Below are 23,001 nucleotides of genomic sequence, written 5' to 3'. Positions count from 1 at the left end.
GTTATCTCAGTGAAAGTGAAGTCGCTCAGTCTTATCTGACTCTTTGCGACCCCATAGACTGAGTCAGACACGACTCAAGTGACTTAGCAGAAGCAGCAGCTGCAGACTGTAGCCTAAGGCTCCTCTGTCCATGGGATTTTCCAGGCAATAATACTGGAATGGATTGCCATTTCCTTCTCCAGGGGATCTTCCCAACCCAGGGATCGAACCCAGGGCTACCGCATTTGTAGACAGACGCTTAACGTCTGAGCCACCAGGGAAGTCATAGTAATAAACAGCCTTGGGAAGATTCAGAAATGTTGTGATCTCTCAAGTGATTACATTCCTCTTTGATTTAAATCACAAACACCCTTCTGCTTTGGGTCCAGTGTTTCAGAGAAAAGTACCCTTTGACCCCTCGAAGCAGAAACGATCTGAGTCTGATAGGTGTCTCCGGACAAAAGTCAAGATCGAAAACCAGCAGACGCCTTTCTGCCAAACTCCTCGCCAAGCCCTCTCACCTAGATTCTCAGCCTGCTACGTGACCCTTGAATCTCGGGGCTGGGCGCCTGCAGTCCGCCCAGTCCCCGCCTCCGCCACCGTTCGCCCTCCGGGTGGTCTCCGCACGGCTGTCAGCCCCAGTCTTCACCCAACAGGGCTTGTCGACTGAATTCAAAGGACCGAGGGGAAGATATGCTTTTTCAGGGAAACTCATTGCGTCCCCTCAGGCACCTAGAGCACATTAGACCTCCCTCCAAGATGGCGGCGGCCGCAGAGAGGGGCCGTTGCTGACTGAGCATGCGTTCAACTAAGCCGCGCAGGCTGCCGCCCCCTCCGTCTTTCGTTTTCCTTTCTATCCCTTCCAACTGAAAAAGTTGTGGGCGGGGACATAATATAGGCAGGGGCAGATGAGTGCCTAGCCTGGCGCGTTGACGGAGTTGTCACAACCGGGTTAGAGGCTGCATAACCGGACCGGCAGTCACCATGATCCCGCTGTTTAGGCGAAGCTGCGGGGTGAGAGGAAGAGCAGGGCTCGGCGCGGGTGGGAAGTGGAGGTTGTGGTGTTTGGGAGGAGGCCGGGCGGGGTGGGGAGTTGCTGTAAGGAAGGAGCCCAATCACTAGGCGCCTTGGCACCCGCTTACCCCGCTCCTGGTAGGAACCAGGATTCCGGACCCTCGCCTGGCTTTCGCGCCCACCCATTCCTCGCACTGTGGGACGGAACGCTGTCTGGGTTTTCAGTTTCCTGCATCTCCTTGGCAATTGCCCCGTATATAGATTGCGTCCCCTTTTCAGAGTATCTCTTTTCTTTCTCTGGCCCGAGAACCTTCCAAAGATTTCCCGGAGGAGTCTTGTCATATCCTGAAGTAAACCCGTCTTTTAATTGGCCAGGGCCTAAAAATTACAACCGTGTCTTTGCTGAACTAGTTTATTTTCTCTTGGAGGACACTCTCTCTTGGCTCTCAGTCCCTACACTAAGAAGGAAATCTTCTGTGATGTATATACTACAAAGTGCAGAATTCAGATAGTCTTTCCCTTGGGTGCCTGCCAAGTAACGAGGAAAAGGAAAATGGAGCAGGTGCTCCTTAGGATACTTAATATATTTTAATACCCATTTGGTTTTACAGTATGGAGGGAAGGTGCTTCCAGGTTGTGTACGTAAATGAAGGAGAAAAGAAAATCCCAGAGCAGAATTTTCTGTGAAGCTCGTCTGTTTATTCTAGTGTCTCACAGATTTTAAATTGTCTCAGCTACTAGATACAGTTGGCTATCTTAAATATTATTGCCATTTATATGTTATTTATAATTGAGAAAGTTATGTCTTGTACCAAAATAGTGTCGGGTTTAGAGTAATTCTAATGGATTATTGCCCAGTATTTGTCATTGCTATACAAGTTAATGGGTGCTGAAGGCAGAAATTGAGGGATTTTAAAAATGATTTAAAATGCTGATACCAGGAAAAAAGACCTGGATTTCTCAATCTCGGGGCGGGGGCGGGGGCGGGGGCGGGGGCGGGGGCGGGGGGCGGAGGGTTGTTGCGGGGACGAAATAGATACAGAAAAACCTGATCCAGAAAATTTACGCCACTTTGACACTCCCATATAACTCAGACTTTTAATTCCTAAGAAATATGCAAAAGTTTTCAGTTATAGCTGTGTTATTGAAAAGTTAATGCTTGATTAAAGTTGCTACCCTTGGAGGTTTTGAATTCCGTCTTTCTGGCGGAGAACCCAGAGTTAATAACATTTATAGACGGTTTTGCTTCCAAGACATTAATCTACTTTGATCATCTCGACAGTTAACCAGTGAGGTTAACCTCATTTTCCAGGTTTGGAAAGAAGTTAATAAACAAGTTTGTGGACATTGTTCCCTGGCTGTAACTACCTTTATACTTTTGTTTTATGTAACAGATTTTCCTGTAGGGTCATATGTAAACTCTGTAAATTATTTTAAATACACTGATAATTCCCTATTTAAACTATATTGTGAGGTCTGATTTTGTACCATGCTGTCTAAACACATATTTAGAAGAGGTTTTTAGTTTGATTTTCGTGCAATTTTTTTTCTTTATAGAATCTAGTAGCAAGTTAGGATACTTGAATTGAAAGAGCAGTATAGCAAGGTGATTGATGGCACGAATTCTTCATCATAAATGTTAAGGTAATAATCCTGGTTCCTAATAGAGTGACCTTGGCCAATTTTACATGACCTTTCTGAGCCCCAGTTTCTTCATATACAAAATAGGAATAAAAGTAATTCCTTAGTCTTAGGATTGACTCAGATTCAGGTGCATTAATACATGGAATGTGACTGAACAAGAATAGGTTTGGTGGAGAATGAGTACCTGAGAAACCATGTTTTAACTCCGAAATAAAATTAATGAAAATTACAAAGAAAATGTGAATTTCTATATTCTGTAATTTAAAAATTGTAGTATAAAATATATTATTGAAAGGGTTATTTAAATTAATACATTTGATAGTCTGTGTTGTCACTTTACATGCAGGTAATTCTATTTACAAGTTGAAGTTGTTATCTACAAAGTGGACAGTTTCTTTTCACAGATTTTGAAAAACATAAGCAAGTTCAGTCCTTCATCTTTTAGTAGATTGTTGAATTTCTCTTTTCTTTCAGTGTCTAGCTTAGTAAAATTTAGTTTTGTCAAATTCCTTGAACTGTAAATTGTGTAATTTTGGCTCTCCTTAAACATTTACTCAAGAGTTCAAGTATGGTTTCCAGTTTGATAACTTGAATAAATGCAACTGGTTACTTTTTGTGTATACTGAACTGTTATGAGTATAAAAATAGATTGCAAAGGAACAATATCTGATTATATCCTTTCTTTCTATGAGTATAAAAATAGGTTGCAAATAATATGATTATATTTTTATATATCTTTTTGAAGAAATATGAGTAGATTTCAGAAATTAAGACAAATAGTTGAGTAATGGTTTAAAATAGGGTTAGGACACTTTTTTGTAAAGAGAGTAAATATTTTTGGCTTTGTGGACCATGTGGTTTCCCAGCTCTGCTGTGATAGCAGCAATAGACAATGTGGTCTGACTGTGTTCCAACAGAATTTTATTTACAAAACTGGGGGGTACCATAGTGTGCTGACCCTTGGCTCAGAACATTCTAAGAATACTTACAGACAACAGCAGAAAATATATAACAGGCTTTCAGGCTAATTGGTTTTGTTCAAGTGAGATGTCTTAGAAAATGGAGTTCTTCAAGGGGAAGATTCCCAGAGACATTCTTGGAAGTCTACCAGGGACAGGGAACCAAAGTTGATAAATGAGGCAACTCTTGAATGTAGAGTGATACTATTCATTTTTGCCCCCCATTGCAATTCCCCAGTTACAAGGTGTTCTGGTGCTGGAAGGTGAGATTTCTGGAACAGTGGTTCTAAGTCTACTACTATCCCTGACTCTTACTTGTCTTGGAAATATTCCATTTTAGTAGTACAAAGCTACTGATTAGTTTTATTTACATTGCATTTTTTACAAAAAAAAATTTCCTTTATGATAGGTGTTAAAACATCTGATAATTGACTTAATACAAAAATCAAATTATGGTTGAAGGCATTTAAGTAATGACTTAAACAGTGTTCCTGAATATGGTCAAACAAGTTGCTCTGTTTACTTGTAAATACTTATCAGTATTCTACTTGACTGATGTTTAAATTCCCAAATTTGTTGTAATAAAATTATCCTTTACAGGTACTGAGAAGTCTTTCTCGTTTTGACTGGAGATCACAACATACAAAAACTGCCGTACAACGTGAGCCAGGATCAGGATTTAGTTTTGGTATATATTTTGTTTTGTGTTTTGACTTTAAACTTGTATTTGTTATATATATATATGAAACTTTTTTAAAAAGACTTTCTATTTCATTATTTATTTATTATTGGCTGCCACATGGCATATGGGATCTTAGTTCCCTGACCAAGGATTACAGCTGTATTCCCTGCACTGGAAGCTGGAGTCTTAACTATTGGATCAACAGAGAAGTCCATATATGCGACTTTTTATATGTAATTATCTGGAATATGTTTGTAAACAAACTTACTTATGTCTGTCATCATCTGTAGATTGTTCACGGTTAGTCACACCCATCCTTTCTGATCTTGTTTTCTTCTTCAGCTGTAGTACCCTATACATACATCTGTCTTAGCAGCGTGTATATATATTCCTGCCATTTTTAAGTATATCAGTCACTCAGTCGTGTCCGACTCTTTGCGACCTCATGAATCGCAGCACGCCAGGACTCCCGCTCCATCACCAACTCCTGGAATTCACTCAAACTCATGTCCATCGAGTCGGTGATGCCATCCAGCCATCTCTTCCTCTGCCATCCCCTTCTCCTCCTGCCCCCAATCCCTCCCAGGATCAGGGTCTTTTCCAGTGAGTCAACTCTTCACATGAGGTGGTCAAAGTATCAGAGTTTTAGCTTCAGCATCAGTCCTTCCAATGAACACCCAGAACTGATCTCCTTCAGAATGGACTGGTTGGATCTCCTTACAGTGCAAGGGACTCTCAACAGTCTTCTCCAACACCACAGTTCAAAAGCATCAATTCTTCAGCACTCAGCTTTCTTCACAGTCCAAATCTCACATCTACACATGATCACTGGAAAAACCATAGCCATGACTAGACAGACCTTTGTTGGCAAAGTAATATCTCTGCTTTTCAATATGCTATCTAGGTTGGTTATAACCTTCCTTCCAAGGAGTAAGTGTCTTTTAATTTCATGGCTGCAATCACCATCTGCAGTGAATTTGGAGCCCCCCAAAATTAAATCTGACACTGTTTCCACTGTTTCCCCATCTATCTGCCATGAAGTGATGGGGCCAGATGCCATGATCTTAGTTTTCTGAATGTTGAGCTTTAAGCCAACATTTTCATTCTCTTTCACTTTCATCAAGAGGCTTTTTAGTTCCTCTTTACTTTCTGCCATAAGGGTGGTGTCATCTGCATATCTGAGGTTATTGATATTTCTCCCAGCAATCTTGATTCCAGCTTGTGCTTCTTCCAGCCTAGCGTTTGCCCAGCGTTTCTCATAATGTACTCTGCATATAAGTTAAATAAGCAGAGTGACAATATACAGCTTTGACGTACTCCTTTTCCTATTTGAAACCAGTCTGTTGTTCGATGTCCAGTTCTAACTGTTGCTTCCTGATCTGTATATAGGTTTCTCAAGAGGCAGGTATGGGGTCTGGTATTCCCATCTCTTTCAGAATTTTCCAGTTTATTGTGATCCACACAGTCAAAGGCTTTGGCATAGTCAATAAAGCAGAAATAGATGCTTTTCTGAAACTCTCTGGCTTTTTCCGTGATCCAGCGGATGTTGGCAATTTGATCTCTGGTTCCTCTGTCTTTTCTAAAACCAGTGTGAACATCTGGAAGTTCACGGTTCACGTACTGCTGAAGCCTGACTTGCAGAATTTTGAGCATTACTTTACTAGCGTGTGAGATGAGTGCAATTGTGCAGTAGTTTGAGCATTCTTTGGCATTACCTTTCTTTGGGGTTTGAATGAAAACTGACCTTTTCCAGTCCTGTGGCCACTGCTGAGTTTTCCCAATTTGCTGGCATACTGAGTGCAGCACTTTCACAGCATCATCTTTCAGGATTTGAAATAGCTCAACTGAAATTCCATCATCTCCACTAGCTTTGTTCATAGTGATATTTTCCAAGGCTCACTTGACTTCACATTCCAGGATGTCTGGCTCTAGGTGAGTGATCATACCATGGTGATTATCTTGGTCGTGACGCTCTTTTTGTACAGTTCTTCGGTGTATTCTTGCCATCTTTTCTTAATATCTTCATAAATAACAAATCGACTGTTTCATGTGAATAGTCTTCAACTTAGAAAAGAATGCAACAAATACTTCTTAAACCCTATTAGATACACATTGCTAGGTTTCTACTAATAAGCCAGAGTCTAGTTTGGCCATTATATGGAACAGCAGTTTGGTGCTAAATGTGGTTCTTAGTCTTGGGATTGGGGAGCCATGTGGTGTTGGGGGAAAACAGAATAACATTTGCCTTCCCCTTTTCTTTAGAAAGTGAAGACCAGGCAAAGAATTTGAAATAATAACACCTTTCTTCAGCATCCTTTGCCCCCTAGAGTGCTTCTTACTTCAGAAATATTACCGTTTCTCTAGTTTAAAAACCCATTTTCTCAATTCACCTGGTTTCAGAAAAAAGTTAAAAGGCAGCTGAGATAATGAAGTCATACCCTGAAAGAAATAACAAACTCAAAACTCCCTAGGGTTAACATTTTCAGTTTTTATTTTTTAAGATTGTCAGCATCCATATAAAGTTTCTTCAACAGATTTAAGTGAAAATTTCACATCAGTGTGAGGATAGCAGTTTGGGACACTGTATCTTCTTATTTTCTTATTGAGATATTAACATAGGTTTGGTATCATTGCTATTTAGTTTCAGTTTCTCACATACAGATTCATACCCAATAGTAAGAGACTAGTAGTAGAAATCTGTGGCGATTTGGTGAGTGACAGAGGATGAGATAGATATAAGTGTTTCAGAGGGAGATTGTGGACATCAAGTAAAGAAATAGTGATAACACCTGTGACCAGTTGCACCTATCTGTAAGACAAGGTTTATTTGAAGATTAAATTATATGACATAGGTGAAATCCTAGCATATAGTGATGGGATCAAAGTACGTTCTCAAACAATACATAATAGATCCTAGCCTTCCCTACCCCTTTGCCACTCACAATCTTGATATGTTGTTGTTGTTGTGCAGTCGCTAAGTTGTGTCTGACTGTTTTTGACCCTAGGGACTGCAGGACGCCAGGCTTCCCTGTCCTTCACTGTCTCCGAGAGTTTGCTCGAATTCCTGTTCATTGAGTTGGTAATGCTATCTAACCATTTCATCCTCTGCTGTACTCTTCTTTTGCCTTCAATCTCTCCCAGCATCCAGGTCTTTCCCAATGAGTCAGCTCTTTGCATCAAGTGGCCAAAGTACTGAATCTTCAGCATCAGTCCGTCCATGAGCATTCAGGGCTGATTTCCTTTAGGATTGACTGGCTTGATCTCCTTGCTCTCCAAGGGACTCTTCAAGAATTTTCTCCAGCACGATTCAAAAGCACCAATTCTCCAGCACTCAGCCTTCTGTATGGTCCAACTCTCACATCCATACATGACTACTGGAAAAACCATAGCTTTGACTAGATGGACCTTTGTTGGGCAAAGTAGTGTCTTTGCTTTTTAATATGCTGCCTAGGTTTGTCATAGCTTTCCTTCCAAGGAGCAGAAAGAAAGAAAGTGAAGTCACTCAGTCGTGTCTTTGCGACCCCATAGACTGTAGCCTGCCAGTCTCCTCCACCCTTGGGATTTTCCAGGCAAGAGTACTGGAGTGGGTTGCCATTTCCTTCTCCAGAGGATCGTCCTGACCCAGGGATCATACCTGGGTCTCCCACATTGTAGGCAGATGCTTTACCATCTGAGCCACCAGGGAAGCCTTGCTCCAAGGAGCAAGCATCTTTTAATTTCATGGCTATAGTCACCGTCAGCAGTGGAATCCAAGAGGAAAAAAAAAATCTCTTACTGCTTCTACTTTTCCCCCTTCTATTTGCCACTAAGTGATGGGGCTGGATGCCATGATCTTCATTTTTTGAGTGCTGAATTTTAAACTAGCTTTTTCACTGTCCTCTTTCACCCTCATCAAGAGACTGTTTAGTTCCTCTTCACTTTGTACCATTAGAGTGGTATCATTTGCATATCTGTGGTTGTTGATATTTCTCCTGGTGATCTTGATTACAATTTAGGATTCATCCAGCCAGTATTTCAGTCCAGTATTCCACATGATGTACCCTGCATATAAGTGAAATAAACACTGTGACAATATATAGCCTTGATATACTCCTTTCTCAATTTGGAACCAGCTCATTCTTCCATGTAAGGTTTTAACTATTGCTTCTTGACCTGCATACAGGTTTCTCAGGAGACAGGTAAGGTAGTCTGGTATTCCTATCTCTTTAAGAATTTTCCACAGTGTGTTGTGATCTACACAGTCAAAGATGTTTGTGTAGTCAATGAAGCAGAAGTAGATATTTTTTGGAATTCCCTTGCTTTCTCTATGATCCAACAAATGTTGGCACTTTGATCTCTGGTTCCTCTGCTTTTTCTAAATCCAGCTTGAATATCTGGAAGTTCTCAGTTCATGTACTGCTGAAGCCTAGCTTGAAGGATTTTGAGCATAACCTTACTAGGATGCAGAATGAATGCAATTGTATGGTAGTTTGAACATTGCCCTTCTTTGGGACTGGAATGAAAGCTGACCTTTTCCAGTCCTGTGGCTACTGCTGAATTTTCCAAATTTTGTTGACATATTGAGTGCAGCACTTTAACAGCATCAGTTTTTAGAATTTGAAATAGCTCAGCTGGAATTCCATCACCTCAACTAGCTTTGTTGGTGGTAATGCTTCCTAAGGCCTGCTTGACTTCACACTCCAGGATATCTGACTCTAGGTGAGTGACCACCCCATTGTGGTTATATGGGTCATTAAGACCTTTTTGGTATAGTTCTTCTGTGTATTCTTACCACCTCTTCTGCTTCTGTTAGGTCTTTACCATTTTTGTCCTTTATCATGCTCATCCTTGCATGAAATGTTCCCTTGATATATCCAGTTTTCTTGAAGAGATCTCTAGTCTTTCCTATTTTATTGTTTTTCTCTACTTTTCATTGTTCATTTAAGAAGGCTTTCTTTTCTCTTCTTGATATTCTCTGGAACTCTGGATTTTATCTGTAAAATGAGAGATTTGATTTTAGGCTATTGAATACCAAATTTCTAATGTCTTTTATATTTTATTTCACACATCCCCATACAAATTATTGCTATAATCCTAAACATTCTTATTTTTCATTCTTACCTTTCTGTCTTTTCTTTCATTCTTTTTGCCCAAAACATCATATATCACTCTTAAATTTTACCTATCCTTTAATGTTGGATGCAACTATAATAAAACTGCATGTTAGTGTGGAATTGAAAAAAACCAGTAGTAATTGGCTACTGTGCTTGGTCCACCCACCCTATTTCTTTCATTAATTTAAGAAGCCTTCCCACCACTTTTGTCAGTTGCTTTGGACTCCTTTGTAAACTTAAGTTATCTGGGTTTAAAGGAGGAGTAAAATTGAAGTTATGGTATTATGATATTTTGTACAAGTTTAATTGGTGTATGGTCACTTGTCATGTCTTACTTCCCTAATAGATTGATTCTTGAGGTCAGGATATGTCTTACATATTAGTTTCATTTCAGTATTAGTAAACATATGATGATTCTGCTTCAGAGTTAAGAATAAGAAAAATTGTTTTTACTTTAATACTGGGAAGAGAAAAACTTGTTTGTATCTGTTACTCATTTGTAAAAGCGAGAAATCTTACCTACCTTTTTGGTATTAATATTGACATAGATTTAATTATATGGTACAGTGAAATCTTGAGTAGTCTGAAAGCACATTGCACTGTAACTTTCTGGCTATCAAAGGTGAATGTCTCCGTTATAACTGTCTACATACTGACTCAGAGAAGGCAATGGCACCCCACTCCAGTACTCTTGCCTGGAAAATCCCATGGATGGAGGAGCCTGGTAGGCTACAGTCCATGGGTCGCTAAGGGTCGGACAGGACTGAGCGACTTCACTTTCACTTTGTACTTTCATGCATTGGAGAAGGAAATGGCAACCCACTCCAGTGTTCTTGCTTGGAGAATCCCAGGGACAGGGGAGCCTGGTGGGCTGCCGTCTATGGGGTTGCACAGAGTCGGACACGACTGAAGTGACTTAGCAGCAGCAGCAGCACATACTGACTTCATATTCTCAACTCATTGTCCTATTTAAATGTTTTAAATATAACTTTCCCTTAGAATTCACTGAACAACAGAAAGAATTTCAAGCTACTGCTCGTAAATTTGCCAGGGAGGAAATAATTCCAGTTGCTGCAGAATATGATAAAACCGGCGAGGTAGGTATATGCACTTTTAGGAGTGAAAGTCTTTGACAAATTTTACAAGATTTTAAATATAAGTAGATTTTAAATATAACTTTTTTTCTCTATTATTATTATATTTCTTTCAGTACCCTGTCCCATTAATTAAAAGAGCCTGGGAGCTTGGTTTAATGAATACACACATTCCAGAAAGTTGTGGTAAGCTTTCTTTTCATTTTTAATCCTAGCATGCATATGAACAAGAAAACTCTAAAACTCTATTCAGTCATTCTTTCAAATATTTGTCACCATTAAATGGTTTTGTACCTATGTGCCCCTGTATAGTGGAGAAGGCAATGGTGACCCACTCCAGTACTCTTGCCTGGAAAATCCCTTGGACAGAGGAGCCAGATAGGCTGCAGTCCATGGGGTTGCGAAGATTCGGACACGACTGAGCAACTTCACTTTCACTTTTCACTTTCATGCATTGGAGAAGGAAATGGCAACCCACTCCAGTGTTCTTGCCTGGAGAATCCCAGGGACGGTGGAGCCTGGTGGGCTGCCTTCTACGGGGTCGCACAGAGTTGGACATGACTGAAGCGACTTAGCAGCAGCAGCCCCTGTATAGACTTCAATGTTTGCCAGCTTTTAGAAGCCTTGTACTCAACAATCAGAGGCATTCTTCCTTCTTTATAACTGGTTCCAAAGTGGGGTTTCCCTGGTAGCTCAGATGGTAAAGAATCTGCCTGCAATGCTGGAGACTCAAGTTCAATCCCTGGGTCAGGAACATCCCTGGAGAAGGAAATGCAACCCACTCAAATATTCTTGCCTGGAGAATGCCATGGACAGAGGAACCTGGCAGGCTACACCCCATGGGGTTGTAAGAATCCCAGTCGACCTAGTGATTAAATCACAATGTTAACTTAATCCTTGTTAATTCTCTGTCTAGGTTGGTTGAGTTGTTGCTTTTAAATTCTACTTTCAATTTTACATTTAATTGAGACTTCCTTTCACTCCTTTCCTCAAAGGGTCAAACTTTTAGCAAAGTTGAATCAAATTTTTACAAAATCAAGGTGAAGCAGGAAGACAGGTCCACATTACAAATAGTAAGAGAGCTTTTTGAAATTTTAAAACTAATTTTAGCTTTATATAACAAAGTATATTTTGTTACTGTACTGGCCCAAAATCTTTTAATTTCTTGTGTTATAGATATATTTGTAAATTTGCTTTTAAGATTAAGTTAACCTAATTGTTATATTGCAAGCTATTTAAATAATTTGCCTTTATTTCTGTTGAGATATGCTATGTATTACAATGGGCTCTTAAAACATTTTGATATTGTAGGAGGTCTTGGACTTGGAACTTTTGATAGCTGTTTAATTAGTGAAGAATTGGCTTATGGATGTACAGGGGTTCAGACTGCTATTGAAGCAAATTCTCTAGGGGTAAGTTATTTAGAAAATTAATTGGGTAACCGAGCTGTGGTTAATGAAAAAATCCTGCTAGGTTAGATTAATAGGCAGAATACAGTTTTCTTCTTAAAAAAAAACAACAAAACACAAGGTTCTGCAGTGAAGCCTGGATTTTTACTCCATGAGTTGATTGTTCTGACCCTGTTGTGGTTAGTACTTGGAGTCCTGCCTGTCCTTGTGGGGAAACTGTACACTTGGCTGTGGCTTCAGTGGCAATTCTTAGATAAGGTCATTCAGGAGAAGGATTGGGATGACTTGCTGCCACTGCTGGCAATGCTGAAGTTTAGTGAATAAGTCTTAGGAGACCTGATCATATGTACCATATCATTTATTATAAATTTAATTATTTATCTGTGCATTTTACTACAGTAGATGTTTACATGTTACATTATGAACAAGTCCTATATAACTTAGTTGTGTGTGCATACTTGGATTAAGAGATTTATGTCCTTGTGGTGTTAGCTCTCTGACTTAGAGGCAGAATAAAGGCCATTTCTTTGGGCTTACACTTGGGGAAAAATAGTTGTCTTGTTTTGAATTATAGTGTTATATTTGAATTTACTAGGAATTCCCTGGAAGTCCAGTGGTTTCAACTCTGAGTTTTCACTGCTCCGAGGGCCTGAGTTCAGTCCCTAGTTGGGAAACTGAAACCCCACAAGCTGTGCAGCGAGGCCAGTAATAAAGAAAGAATTGACATACCAAATTTTAAAATATCTTGATTTTTAATGTCACTTCCCTTTGGTTGACAGCAAATGCCTGTTATTATTGCTGGAAATGATCAACAACAAAAGAAATATTTGGGGAGAATGACTGAGGAGCCATTAATGTGTGTGAGTATATGCAGCAGCTACTTTATTTCACATTTAAGAAAGGAATAAAAATAGAAGAAGAAAGGAATAAGCGTGCTCTTTTTCCTTTTCAGTCTGTATATATACATTGGGCTATATAACATGTTAAGACAAAAGCAACATATTTAAGTACAGTAGTGTTTCTGGGATGCCAAAAAGTTTCATAAAATTATTCTCTTGCCTGTTTCCAGAAAAAAGAAACCTACTTATGATGTTTCTAGGATGCCAGAAAATTATCATAAGAATCCTCTAACTTATTTCCAGGCAAGAAATATCTACTTAATGGAGCACTCTGGAGTTCTCGAACGGAGTAGTTGTGTGTCAAGAAGTTCAGATCAAATATATAATTCTAGATGTTTGAACTAATAGTGTATTGAACTAATAAGAAATTAATATGACTGACAAGATAACTGTTGAATCAGAGTGACTTCAGGAGGAGAGTTATAGATTTTATTTAATTTTCTGAGATTTACTCAACTAATTTTTAAATTGGATTTTTTAAAAAAAGATATTTTCATACGTTTTACACACATGCATACTGAGTTTTTATTTTCAAAGTGACTTTACATAAGGATTTTTTCTTTCTTTTGGGTATTAGTGAAACAGATTTCAGTCTAGGGTGTGATTGTGATACTGAAACATAGTAAATGGTTATTAGTTTTGAGCTACTTGTGAGAATCAGTCTGAAAGAATAGAAAGTAACATTTGAAAACATTTTAAGTTTATTTCAGGGCCTAAATTTCAGGCAAACTAATAAAAGACATTTATATGTATTTCCTACTTAATTGTCAATTTGTTTCAACAAATGAAAGTTTCTTAGAAGGCTAAATTTCAATATTATCTAAGAATTGTGTGAAACATCAGGTTCTTTTCTTGTAATGTATAAAATGTTAGAAACAAGCTAAAAAATTGTAGCATAGAGAGATGGTTAGAAGAACTTAATGTACGGATAAGAATATTTGTAATTATCTTATTAGTTATAAATAGGTATTTCTAAAATAGTAAAATCTTATAAAAGTAGTTTAAATATTTTAAACATTCCTTTGACAGTTTTGTTTGTTATTCATATCTTTAATATATGTAAAAATATATTCATTCTAGTCCCTAAAGTATTCTGATCTCTGAATTAATAATGATTTGCTGTACATTTTCCCTCTTCTAGCTCATAATACATACTCACATATGTATATACTGCAATTGATATACTCAAATATGAAGCCAGTGGTGAAAATGAAAATAATCAATAGGTATATTAATTCAAAGTATTGCTTAATTTATACTGTTTCAGTTAATGCCCAATAATATTTATAAAATTATAGTACTATTGTGTTTTTTAAAACTTTCTAGAAATTAATATTTAAAAATTTTTTCTGATTATAAAAATGATATAGAAGATTTAGAAAGATATGAAGAAGAACAAAAATGTCTGTAATCCCTCAGATATGAATTTAACTGGTATAACTGTCTTACTGTATTACTGTATATTCTACTTGATTTTTTAATACATACAGATGTATTTTTCACGGTTATGGTAATATGTGCAGTTTTATATCCTTTTTAATATAATAAGCATTTTTCTGCTCTACTTTTTAAATACTGTGATTTTTTTACTACATAATATGCTATCTAATTGATGTACTATAAATTATTTCACTAGTCCATATTATTGAATATTTAAATTCCTTAGATTGTTGCTTTTAAAAATAATGTCATGGTAAAAATTTATACAGAAAAAGATAAGTCTTTGGGCTTAACTTTACAGGGTTAGTACATATTTGTAAGATTTAATCTCTTGCCAGATCGTGTGATCAGTTATCCTATTTTTGAGGATATGAGAACAGAAATAAATAAGGGTAACACTGTAATTATTTTTTTTATTGCAGTATAATTGCTTTACAGTGTTTTGTTAGTTTCTGCTGTATAATGAAGTGTATCAGCTATATGTACTCAACACATATATCCCCTCCTCTTAGACCTCCTCCTACTCCCTCCATCCCACCCCTCTAGGTTATCACAGAGCAAGGAGCTGTATAATTATTTTTCAATACCACTTAGTACAGAAAAATTTTCCAAAAATCAAAACTAATTGCATTATTGTATATATATATATTAAAATAATAAGAAACCTATTTCTTTTTTAAAAATTGGGTTAAATTTTTTAAACAGCATATACCTAAAATATATACAGTATTAGATGACTAGAAACAAGTATTAGACTGTTGGAACAAGCTTGTCATAGGCAAGACCTTCAGTAAACTTATTTGTCCAAACATGGTCTAAGAACTTTGAAGTGTCTGAAAAACCTAACAGTGGTAAAGAAAACTCTTGTCATAAAACCATGCATTTCCAGTGGAACTGGGAAGTATTAATAGCTGAAATGTAACTGAAACAATGCTGAAGTTGAGGTCCCAAGACCTATCTTCAAGCAATGTAGTAGCAGTAGGATCTTATATAGTTACTTAGCTTCAAAATCTCTTCTGAAAATAGGGCATATAACAACTTAGAAGCATACAGTAAGATAAAGTACTTATGTTTTTATAAGAATATCTTCACATAGTGTCCCTTTTGCAATATAATAGAGAAATTTCTTTCATAGCTAATACCAGGGGAAACTTTGTTTCTCTTTAACTGCCATTCATTCATCCATCCATTCACTTAATATCTGAATTCCTTGCTATATGCCAGTTTACACTTACAGGTAGAATTTTTTGTTTTGGTAAGTAGGAAGCATTGAGCTAGTTTTATAGTCCTCTGTTAGTAATTATCTGAACCTCAAAGCATGTGTTATAGTATATTATTCTTCTAGTTTACTTTTACTTCACTGTGATAAAAAAAAAAACAAAACATGTATTATATAAACTACCTCCAATCCCTTTAGAGTGTAAGACCAAACAAGTTAGTAATTTAATAGAGAACAATGCAAAATTGCCTACTAAAATCTACAAAAATAAGGTGGTAGCATCATCACTAATAAGTTTATAATGTTATTCTCATTCTTCTAAATTTGTGAATACTGTGTACCAGGAGGACTTAGAATAAAACAGTGAATAAAACTAGGCTCCTGCTACAAAAGACTGGTAGATCCTCAGATCCTTACCCAAATTGTATTATTATATTTGTATTATTGTATCATAGGATTTATACAATTATGCAAAATAAATTCATCATAAATAAATAGTTATGAATAAAAGAATATTATTGTAATATATTCTCTTACTATTTTAAGAATATTAATATCCTTAAGAATACTAAATTAATATCTTTTAAGACAATCTTTTAATATTATTATTTTAAGAATGTTATTTAAATATATTTATATAAAAATAAATACTAATTTTCTTGAAATACAGTATGGTAATGAAGATATTTTCTTGGCAAAACTCTATTAGTCTTTGCTCGGCTTCATTCTGCATTTCAAGTCCAAATCTGCCTGTTATTTCAGGTGTTTCTTGACTTCTTACTTTTGCATTCCAGTCCCCTATAATGAAAAGGACATCGTTTTTGGGTGTTAGTTCTAAAAGGTCTTGTAGGTCTTCATAGGACTGTTCAACTTCAGCTTCTTCAGCGTTACTGGTTGGGGCATAGACTTGGATTGCTATGATATTGAATGGTTTGCCTTGGAAACGAACAGAGATCATTCTGTCGTTTTTGAGATTGCATCCAAGTGCTGCATTTTGGACTCTTTTTGTTGATCATGATGTCTACTTCATTTATTCTGAGGGATTCCTCCCTGCAGTAGTAGATATAATGGTCATCTGAGTTAAATTCACCCAATCCAGTCCATTTTAGTTCACTGATTCCTAGAATGTCAATGTTCACTCTTGCCATCTCTTGTTTGACCACTTCCAATTTGCCTTGATTCATGGACTTGACATTCCAGGTTCCTATGCAATATTGCTCTTTACAGCATCGGACCTTGCTTCTATCACCAGTCACATCCACAACTGGGTATTGTTTTTGCTTTGGCTCCAAACACCCTCTTCCAAAAACACAAGAGAAGACTCTACACATGGACATCACCAGATGGTCAACACCGAAATCAGATTGATTATATTCTTTGCAGCCAAAGATGGAGAAGCTCTATATAGTCAACAAAAACAAGACCAGGAGCTGACTGTGGCTCAGATTTTGAACTCCTTATTACCAAATGCAAACTTAAATTGAAGAAAGTAGGGAAAAGCGCTAGACCTAAATCAAATCCCTTATGATTATACAGTGGAAGTGAGAAATAGATTTAAGGGCCTAAATCTGATAGATAGAGTGCCTAATGAACTATGGAATGAGGTTCGTGACATTGTACAGGAGACAGGGATCAAGACCATCCCCATGGAAAAGAAAAGCAGAAAAGCAAAATGGCTGTCTGGGGAGGCCTTACAAATAGCTGTGAAAAGAAGAGAGGTGAAAAGCAAAGGAGAAAAGGAAAGATATAAGCATGTGCATGCAGAGTCCCAAAGAATAGAAGAAGAGATAAGAAAGCTTTCTTCAGCGATCAGTGCAAATAAATAGAGGAAAACAACAGAATGGGAAAGACTAGAGATCTCTTCAAGAAAATTAGAGATACCAAGGGAACATTTCATGCAAAGATGGGCTTGATAAAGGACAGAAATGGTCTGGACCTAACAGAAGCAGAAGATATTAAGTGGTGGCAAGAATACACAGAAGAACTGTACAAAAAAGATCTTCGCAACCCAGATAATCACGATGGTGTGATCACTCATCTAGAGCCAGACATCCTGGAATGTGAAGTCAAGTGGGCCTTAAAGCATCACTACGAACAAAGCTAGGGGAGGTGATGGAATTCCAGTTGAGCTATTTCAAATCCTGAAAGATGATGCTGTGAAAATGGTGCACTCAATATGCCAGCAAATTGGGAAAACTCAGCAGTGGCCACAGGACTGGAAAAGGTCAACTTTCATTCCAATCCCAAAGAAAGGCAATGCTCAAACTACCTCACAATTGCACTCATCTCACATGCTAGTAAAGTAATGCTCAAAACTCTCCAAGCCAGGCTTCAGCAATACATGAACCGTGAACTTCCAGATGTTCATGCTGGTTTTCGAAAAGGCAGAGGAACCAAAGATCAAATTGCCAACATCCGCTGGATCATGGAAAAAGCAAGAGAGTTCCAGAAAAACATCTATGTCTGCTTTATTGACTATGCCAAAGCCTTTGACTGTGTGGATCACAATAAACTGTGGAAAATTCTGAAAGAGGTGGGAATACCAGACCACCTGACCTGCCTCTTGAGAAATCTGTATGCAGGTCAGGAAGCAACAGTTAGAACTGGACATCGAACAACAGACTGGTTTCAAATAGCAAAAGGAGTACATCAAGGCTGTATATTGTCACCCTGCTTATTTAACTTCTATGTAGAGTACATCATGAGAAACGCTGGACTGGAAGAAACACAAGCTGGAATCAAGATTGCCAGGAGAAATATCAGTCACCTCAGATAAGCAGATGACACCACCCTTATGGCAGAAAGTGAAGAGGAACTAAAAAGCCTCTTGATGAAAGTGGAAGTGGAGAGTGAAAAAGTTGGCTTAAAGCTCAACATTCAGAAAACGAAGATCATGGCATCTGGTCCCATTACTTCATGGGAAATAGATGGGGAAACAGTGTCAGACTTTATGTTTTTGGGCTCCAAAATCACTGCAGATGGTGACTGCAGCCATGAAATTAAAAGACTCTTACTCCTTGGAAGGAAAGTTATGACCAACCTAGACAGCATACTCAAAAGCAGAAACATTACTTTGCCGACTAAGGTCTGTCTAGTCAAGGCTATGGTTTTTCCTGTGGTCAGATATGGATGTGAGAGTTGGACTGTGAAGAAGGCTGAGTGCCGAAGAACTGATGCTTTTGAACTGTGGTATTGGAGAAGACTTTTGAGAGTCCCTTGGACTTCAAGGAGATCTAATCAATCCATTTTGAAGGAGATCAGCCCTGGGATTTCCTTGGAAGGAATGATGCTAAAGCTGAAACTCCAGTACTTTGGCCACCTCCTGTGAAGAGCTGACTCATTGGAAAAGACTCTGATGCTGGGAGGGATTGGGGGCAGGAGCAGAAGGGGACGACAGAGGATGAGATGGCTGGATGGCATCACTGACTCGATGGACATGAGCCTGAGTGAACTCCAGGAGTTGGTGATGGACAGGGAGGCCTGGAGTGCTGCGATTCATGCGGTCACAAAGAGTCAGACACGACTGAGCAACTGAACTGAATGAAGACTAGTTGCAATGGAAGCAAAAGTGGCTTCTGCCGAAAAAAACATAAAATTACTCTGTGGCAATCAAATAAGACAAAAACCATCCATTTTGTATAGAAACACAAACCCATACACTTCATAAGCTCTAAAAACTATGCGTTATAAACCAGAGAAATGTCTAATAGCACATTTTAAGGAAAAATTTTCCAAAGTTATCAATATTTAAAATTTTGGTATTTTAAAGCATTATTTTTTCTGAACAGTTCATTTGTGTAATACTTTTTTATTGTTGTTATGATGCTGAAAACATCTTTGAATCTCCAGGTAGGAGAGTAATCTAGTTAACTTTATGTGTCGTCTGAATTTGCTCTATCACATATCTGTGAAAAGACCATCTATCTCATGTTTTCCTATCTGGGAGTCACAGGTTCCTGAAGCAGCTGCATTTGGGAGTATCTCTGACCATTAGAACGCTTTTCTAGATTATGTGCTCCTGAGGAAAAGGATTGTGTCATTTCTTTTTATCATTTCACCACCTGATACCATAATAGGTGTTCAGTAAGTTTGAATAATTTCATAGTAGTTTTCTCCTATCAAGTCAAATTCTTTCCCTTGCCTATATAACCCTTCAGCTATTTCATTATGGCTATCATATGAATCTTATCTTTTCTAAGCTAATTAGAACCAGTTTTCCTGATCTTTTTTTCACAATTAAGTCCCATCACCTTTTTAAAATTGACCCAAAATATCATAGAGTTAAATATAGTACTCTAACATGGTATGATAAGTACAGAGTAGAATGGTTTCATCACTCTCATTTTAGATACCATGGTCAGTCACGTCTGACTTTTTGTGACCCCATAGATTATAGCCTCGGAGAAGGCAATGGCATCCCACTCCAGTACTCTTACCTGGACAATCCCATGGACTGAGGAGCTTGGTAGGCTGCAGTCCATGGGGTCACTAAGAGTCGGACACGACTGAGCGACTTCACTTTCACTTTTCACTCTCATGCGTTGGAGAAGGAAATGGCAACCCACTCCAGTGTTCTTGCCTGGAGAATCCCAGGGACGGGGGAGCCTGGTGGGCTGCCATCTATGGGGTCACACAGAGTCAGACACAACTGAAGCGACTTAGCAGCAGCAGAAGCAGCAGATTGTAGCCTCCAGGCTCCTTTGTCCATGGGATTTTCCAAGCAAGAATACTGGAGTGAGTTGCCATTCCCTACTCCAGGGGATCTTCCCAACCCAGGGATTGAACCCACATCATTAGCATCCCTTGCATCGGCCAGTGAATTCTTTACCACTAGTGCCACTTTTAGATAATCTAGACGAGTAGTTCTGAAGAGTGGACAGAAAATAATTTTGTTTGGGATGCATTTTGCTTAAGGTGTTTATTACCAAGAAAAATGTCTAATAGATAAATCCATGTAAGAGGGTAAAGGTCAGGGGAGAGGTAAAGCCCGGAACTGGAGACTTAATAGGCTATTCAGTGAGTATACCAAACCTTAACACCAGTGGGGAGACTGATTTGGCAATTTAAGTCAAGAGTGTTTTATATAAATCAACAGTGCTAATGCTATGATCTGTATGATTTATGTTTAAATCTGACCTTTTCCTTCCTACATGGACTTATCTCTTAGACATTATTTTTGGCTAGACTTATATAATTGATTAAAAAAAAAATCCATTGATGCCTTTGAATTGTGGTGCTAGAGAAGACTCTTAGGAGTCCTTTGGACTACAGGGAGATCAAACCAGTCAGTCCTAAAGGAAATCAGCCTTGAATATTCATTGGAAAGTCTGATGCTTAAGCTGGAGATCCAATACTTTGGCTTCCTGATTCCAAAAGCTGACTAATTGGAAAAGACCCAGATCCTGGGAAAGATTGAAGCAAAAGGAGAAGAGAGTGATGGAGGATGAGATGGTTAGATAAAGCATCACCTACTTAACGGACATCCAGTCCCATCACTTCATGGGAAATAGATGGGGAAACAGTGGAAACAGTGCCAGACTTTATTTTTTTGAGCTCCAAAATCACTGCAGATGGTGATTGCAGCCATGAAATTAAAAAACGCTTACTCCTTGAAAGAAAAGTTATGACCAACGTAGATAGCATATTCAAAAGCAGAGACATTACTTTGCCGACTAAGGTCCGTCTAGTCAAGGCTATGGTTTTTCCTGTGGTCACGTATGGATGTGAGAGTTAGACTGTGAAGAAGGCTGAGCACCAAAGAATTGATGCTTTTGAACTGTGGTGTTGGAGAAGACTCTTGAGAGTCCCTTGTCTGCAAGGAGATCCAACCAGTCCATTCTGAAGGAGATCAGCCCTGGGATTTCTTTGGAAGGAATTATGCTGAAGCTGAAACTCCAGTAGTTTGGCCACCTCATGCGAAGAGTTGACTCATTGGAAAAGACTCTGATGCTGGGAGGGATTGGGGGCAGGAGGAGAAGGGGACGACAGAGGGTGAGATGGCTGGATGGCATCAACGACTCGATGGATGTGACTCTGAGTGAACTCTGGGAGTTGGTGATGGACAGGGAGGCCTGGTGTGCTGCGATTCATGGGGTCGCAAAGAGTCGGACACGACTGAGCGACTGAACTGAACTGAACTTAATGGACATGAATTTGAGCAAACTCTGGGAGATATTGAAGGACAGGGAAGCCTGGTGTGCGCAATCCATGAGGTTGCAAAGAGTCGTACATGACTTACTGCCTGAACGACACCTGAACTGCTAGTACTTTGCCCTGCACAACGCTATTTCATTCTTCTGTGCCTAGATCTGCTTGCCTCATTTATTTTTCCTTCAAGACTTATCTCCTCCAATGAGTATTCATTGTATCTTCTCCAAACGTATTCTTATTACCCTCCTTATCACTCACCTCCCACCCTTCTATAGGTCTAAGTAGTCATTTCTGATGTCCTTATAGTCCCTTAGTACTTTGAATTAAAATGAACTGTTAAGATTTCTCTCTTTGGACTAAGTACCTTAAGGGTGAGGAACTTCACCCAGTAAACGTGAATGAACTTCAGCAACCTATTGTTTGCCCTTCCACCTTCCCTTTATCCTCTTGGGAAATCTGTATGCCTTCCACCATCCCTGCCTCTTGAGAAATCTGTATGCACATCAGGAAGCAACAGTTAGAACGACGTGGAACAACAGACTGGTTCCAAATAGGAAAAGGAGTACGTCAAGGCTATATCTTGTCACCCTGCTTGTTTAACTTATATGCAGAGTACATCATGAGAAACACTGGGCTGGATGAAGCACAAGCTGGAATCAAGACTGCCAGGAGAAATATCAATAACCTCAGATATGCAGATTACACCACTCTTATGGCAGAAAGTGAAGAAGAACTAAAGAACCTCTTGATGAAAGTGAAAGAGGAGAGTGAAAAAGTTGACTTAAAGCTCAACATTTAGAAAACTAAGATCATGGCATCTAGTCCCGTCACTTCATGGCAAATAGATGGGGAAACAGTGGAAACAGTGTCAGAGTTTATTTTTGGGGGCTCCAAAATCACTGCAGATGGTGACTGCAGCCATGAAATTAAAATGTGCTTGCTCCTTGGAAGAAAAATTATGACCAACCTAGATAGCATATTAAAAAGCAAAAACATTCCTTTGGCAACAAAGGTCTGTCTAGTCAAGGCTATGGTTTTTCCACTAGTCCATACATCCATGTATGAATGTGAGAGTTGGAGTATAAAGAAAGCTGAGTGCCGAAGAATTGATGCTTTTGAACTGTGGTGTTGGAGAAGACTCTTGAGAGTCCCTTGGACTGCAAGGAGATCCAACCAGTCCATCCTAGAGGAGATCAGTCCTGAATATTCATTGGAAGGACTGATGCTGAAGCTGAAACTCCAATACTTTGGCCATCTGATACGAAGAGCTGACTTATTTGAAAAGACCCTGATGCTGGGAAAGATTGAAGGTAGGAGGAGAAGGGGATGACAGAGGATGAGATGGTTGGATGGCATCACTGACTCAATGGACATGGGTTTGAGTAGACTCCAGGAGTTGGTGATGGATGGTGAGGCCTG

The 23,001-nt window shown here is 38.7% G+C and overlaps 1 protein-coding gene across 1 annotated transcript in view; it reads left to right on the top strand.

Moving 5' to 3' along the window:
* The first annotated feature begins 863 nt into the window (after window positions 1-863).
* LOC128045700 (medium-chain specific acyl-CoA dehydrogenase, mitochondrial) overlaps window positions 864-23,001 on the top strand; it is a 48,746-nt gene continuing 26,608 nt past the window's right edge. The window contains exons 1-6 of the mRNA XM_052638153.1: window positions 864-993; window positions 4,197-4,284; window positions 10,371-10,468; window positions 10,582-10,651; window positions 11,777-11,877; window positions 12,654-12,734. Coding sequence (XP_052494113.1) covers window positions 964-993; window positions 4,197-4,284; window positions 10,371-10,468; window positions 10,582-10,651; window positions 11,777-11,877; window positions 12,654-12,734 — 468 coding nt within the window. The 5' untranslated portion in view covers window positions 864-963. The remainder of the gene's footprint in view (window positions 994-4,196; window positions 4,285-10,370; window positions 10,469-10,581; window positions 10,652-11,776; window positions 11,878-12,653; window positions 12,735-23,001) is intronic.

Source organism: Budorcas taxicolor, chromosome 3 (genome assembly GCF_023091745.1).
Source record: "Budorcas taxicolor isolate Tak-1 chromosome 3, Takin1.1, whole genome shotgun sequence".
NCBI lineage: Eukaryota > Metazoa > Chordata > Mammalia > Artiodactyla > Bovidae > Budorcas > Budorcas taxicolor.
Note: the sequence above shows the minus strand (reverse complement) of the source record. Positions and strands in the feature narration are given on the sequence as shown.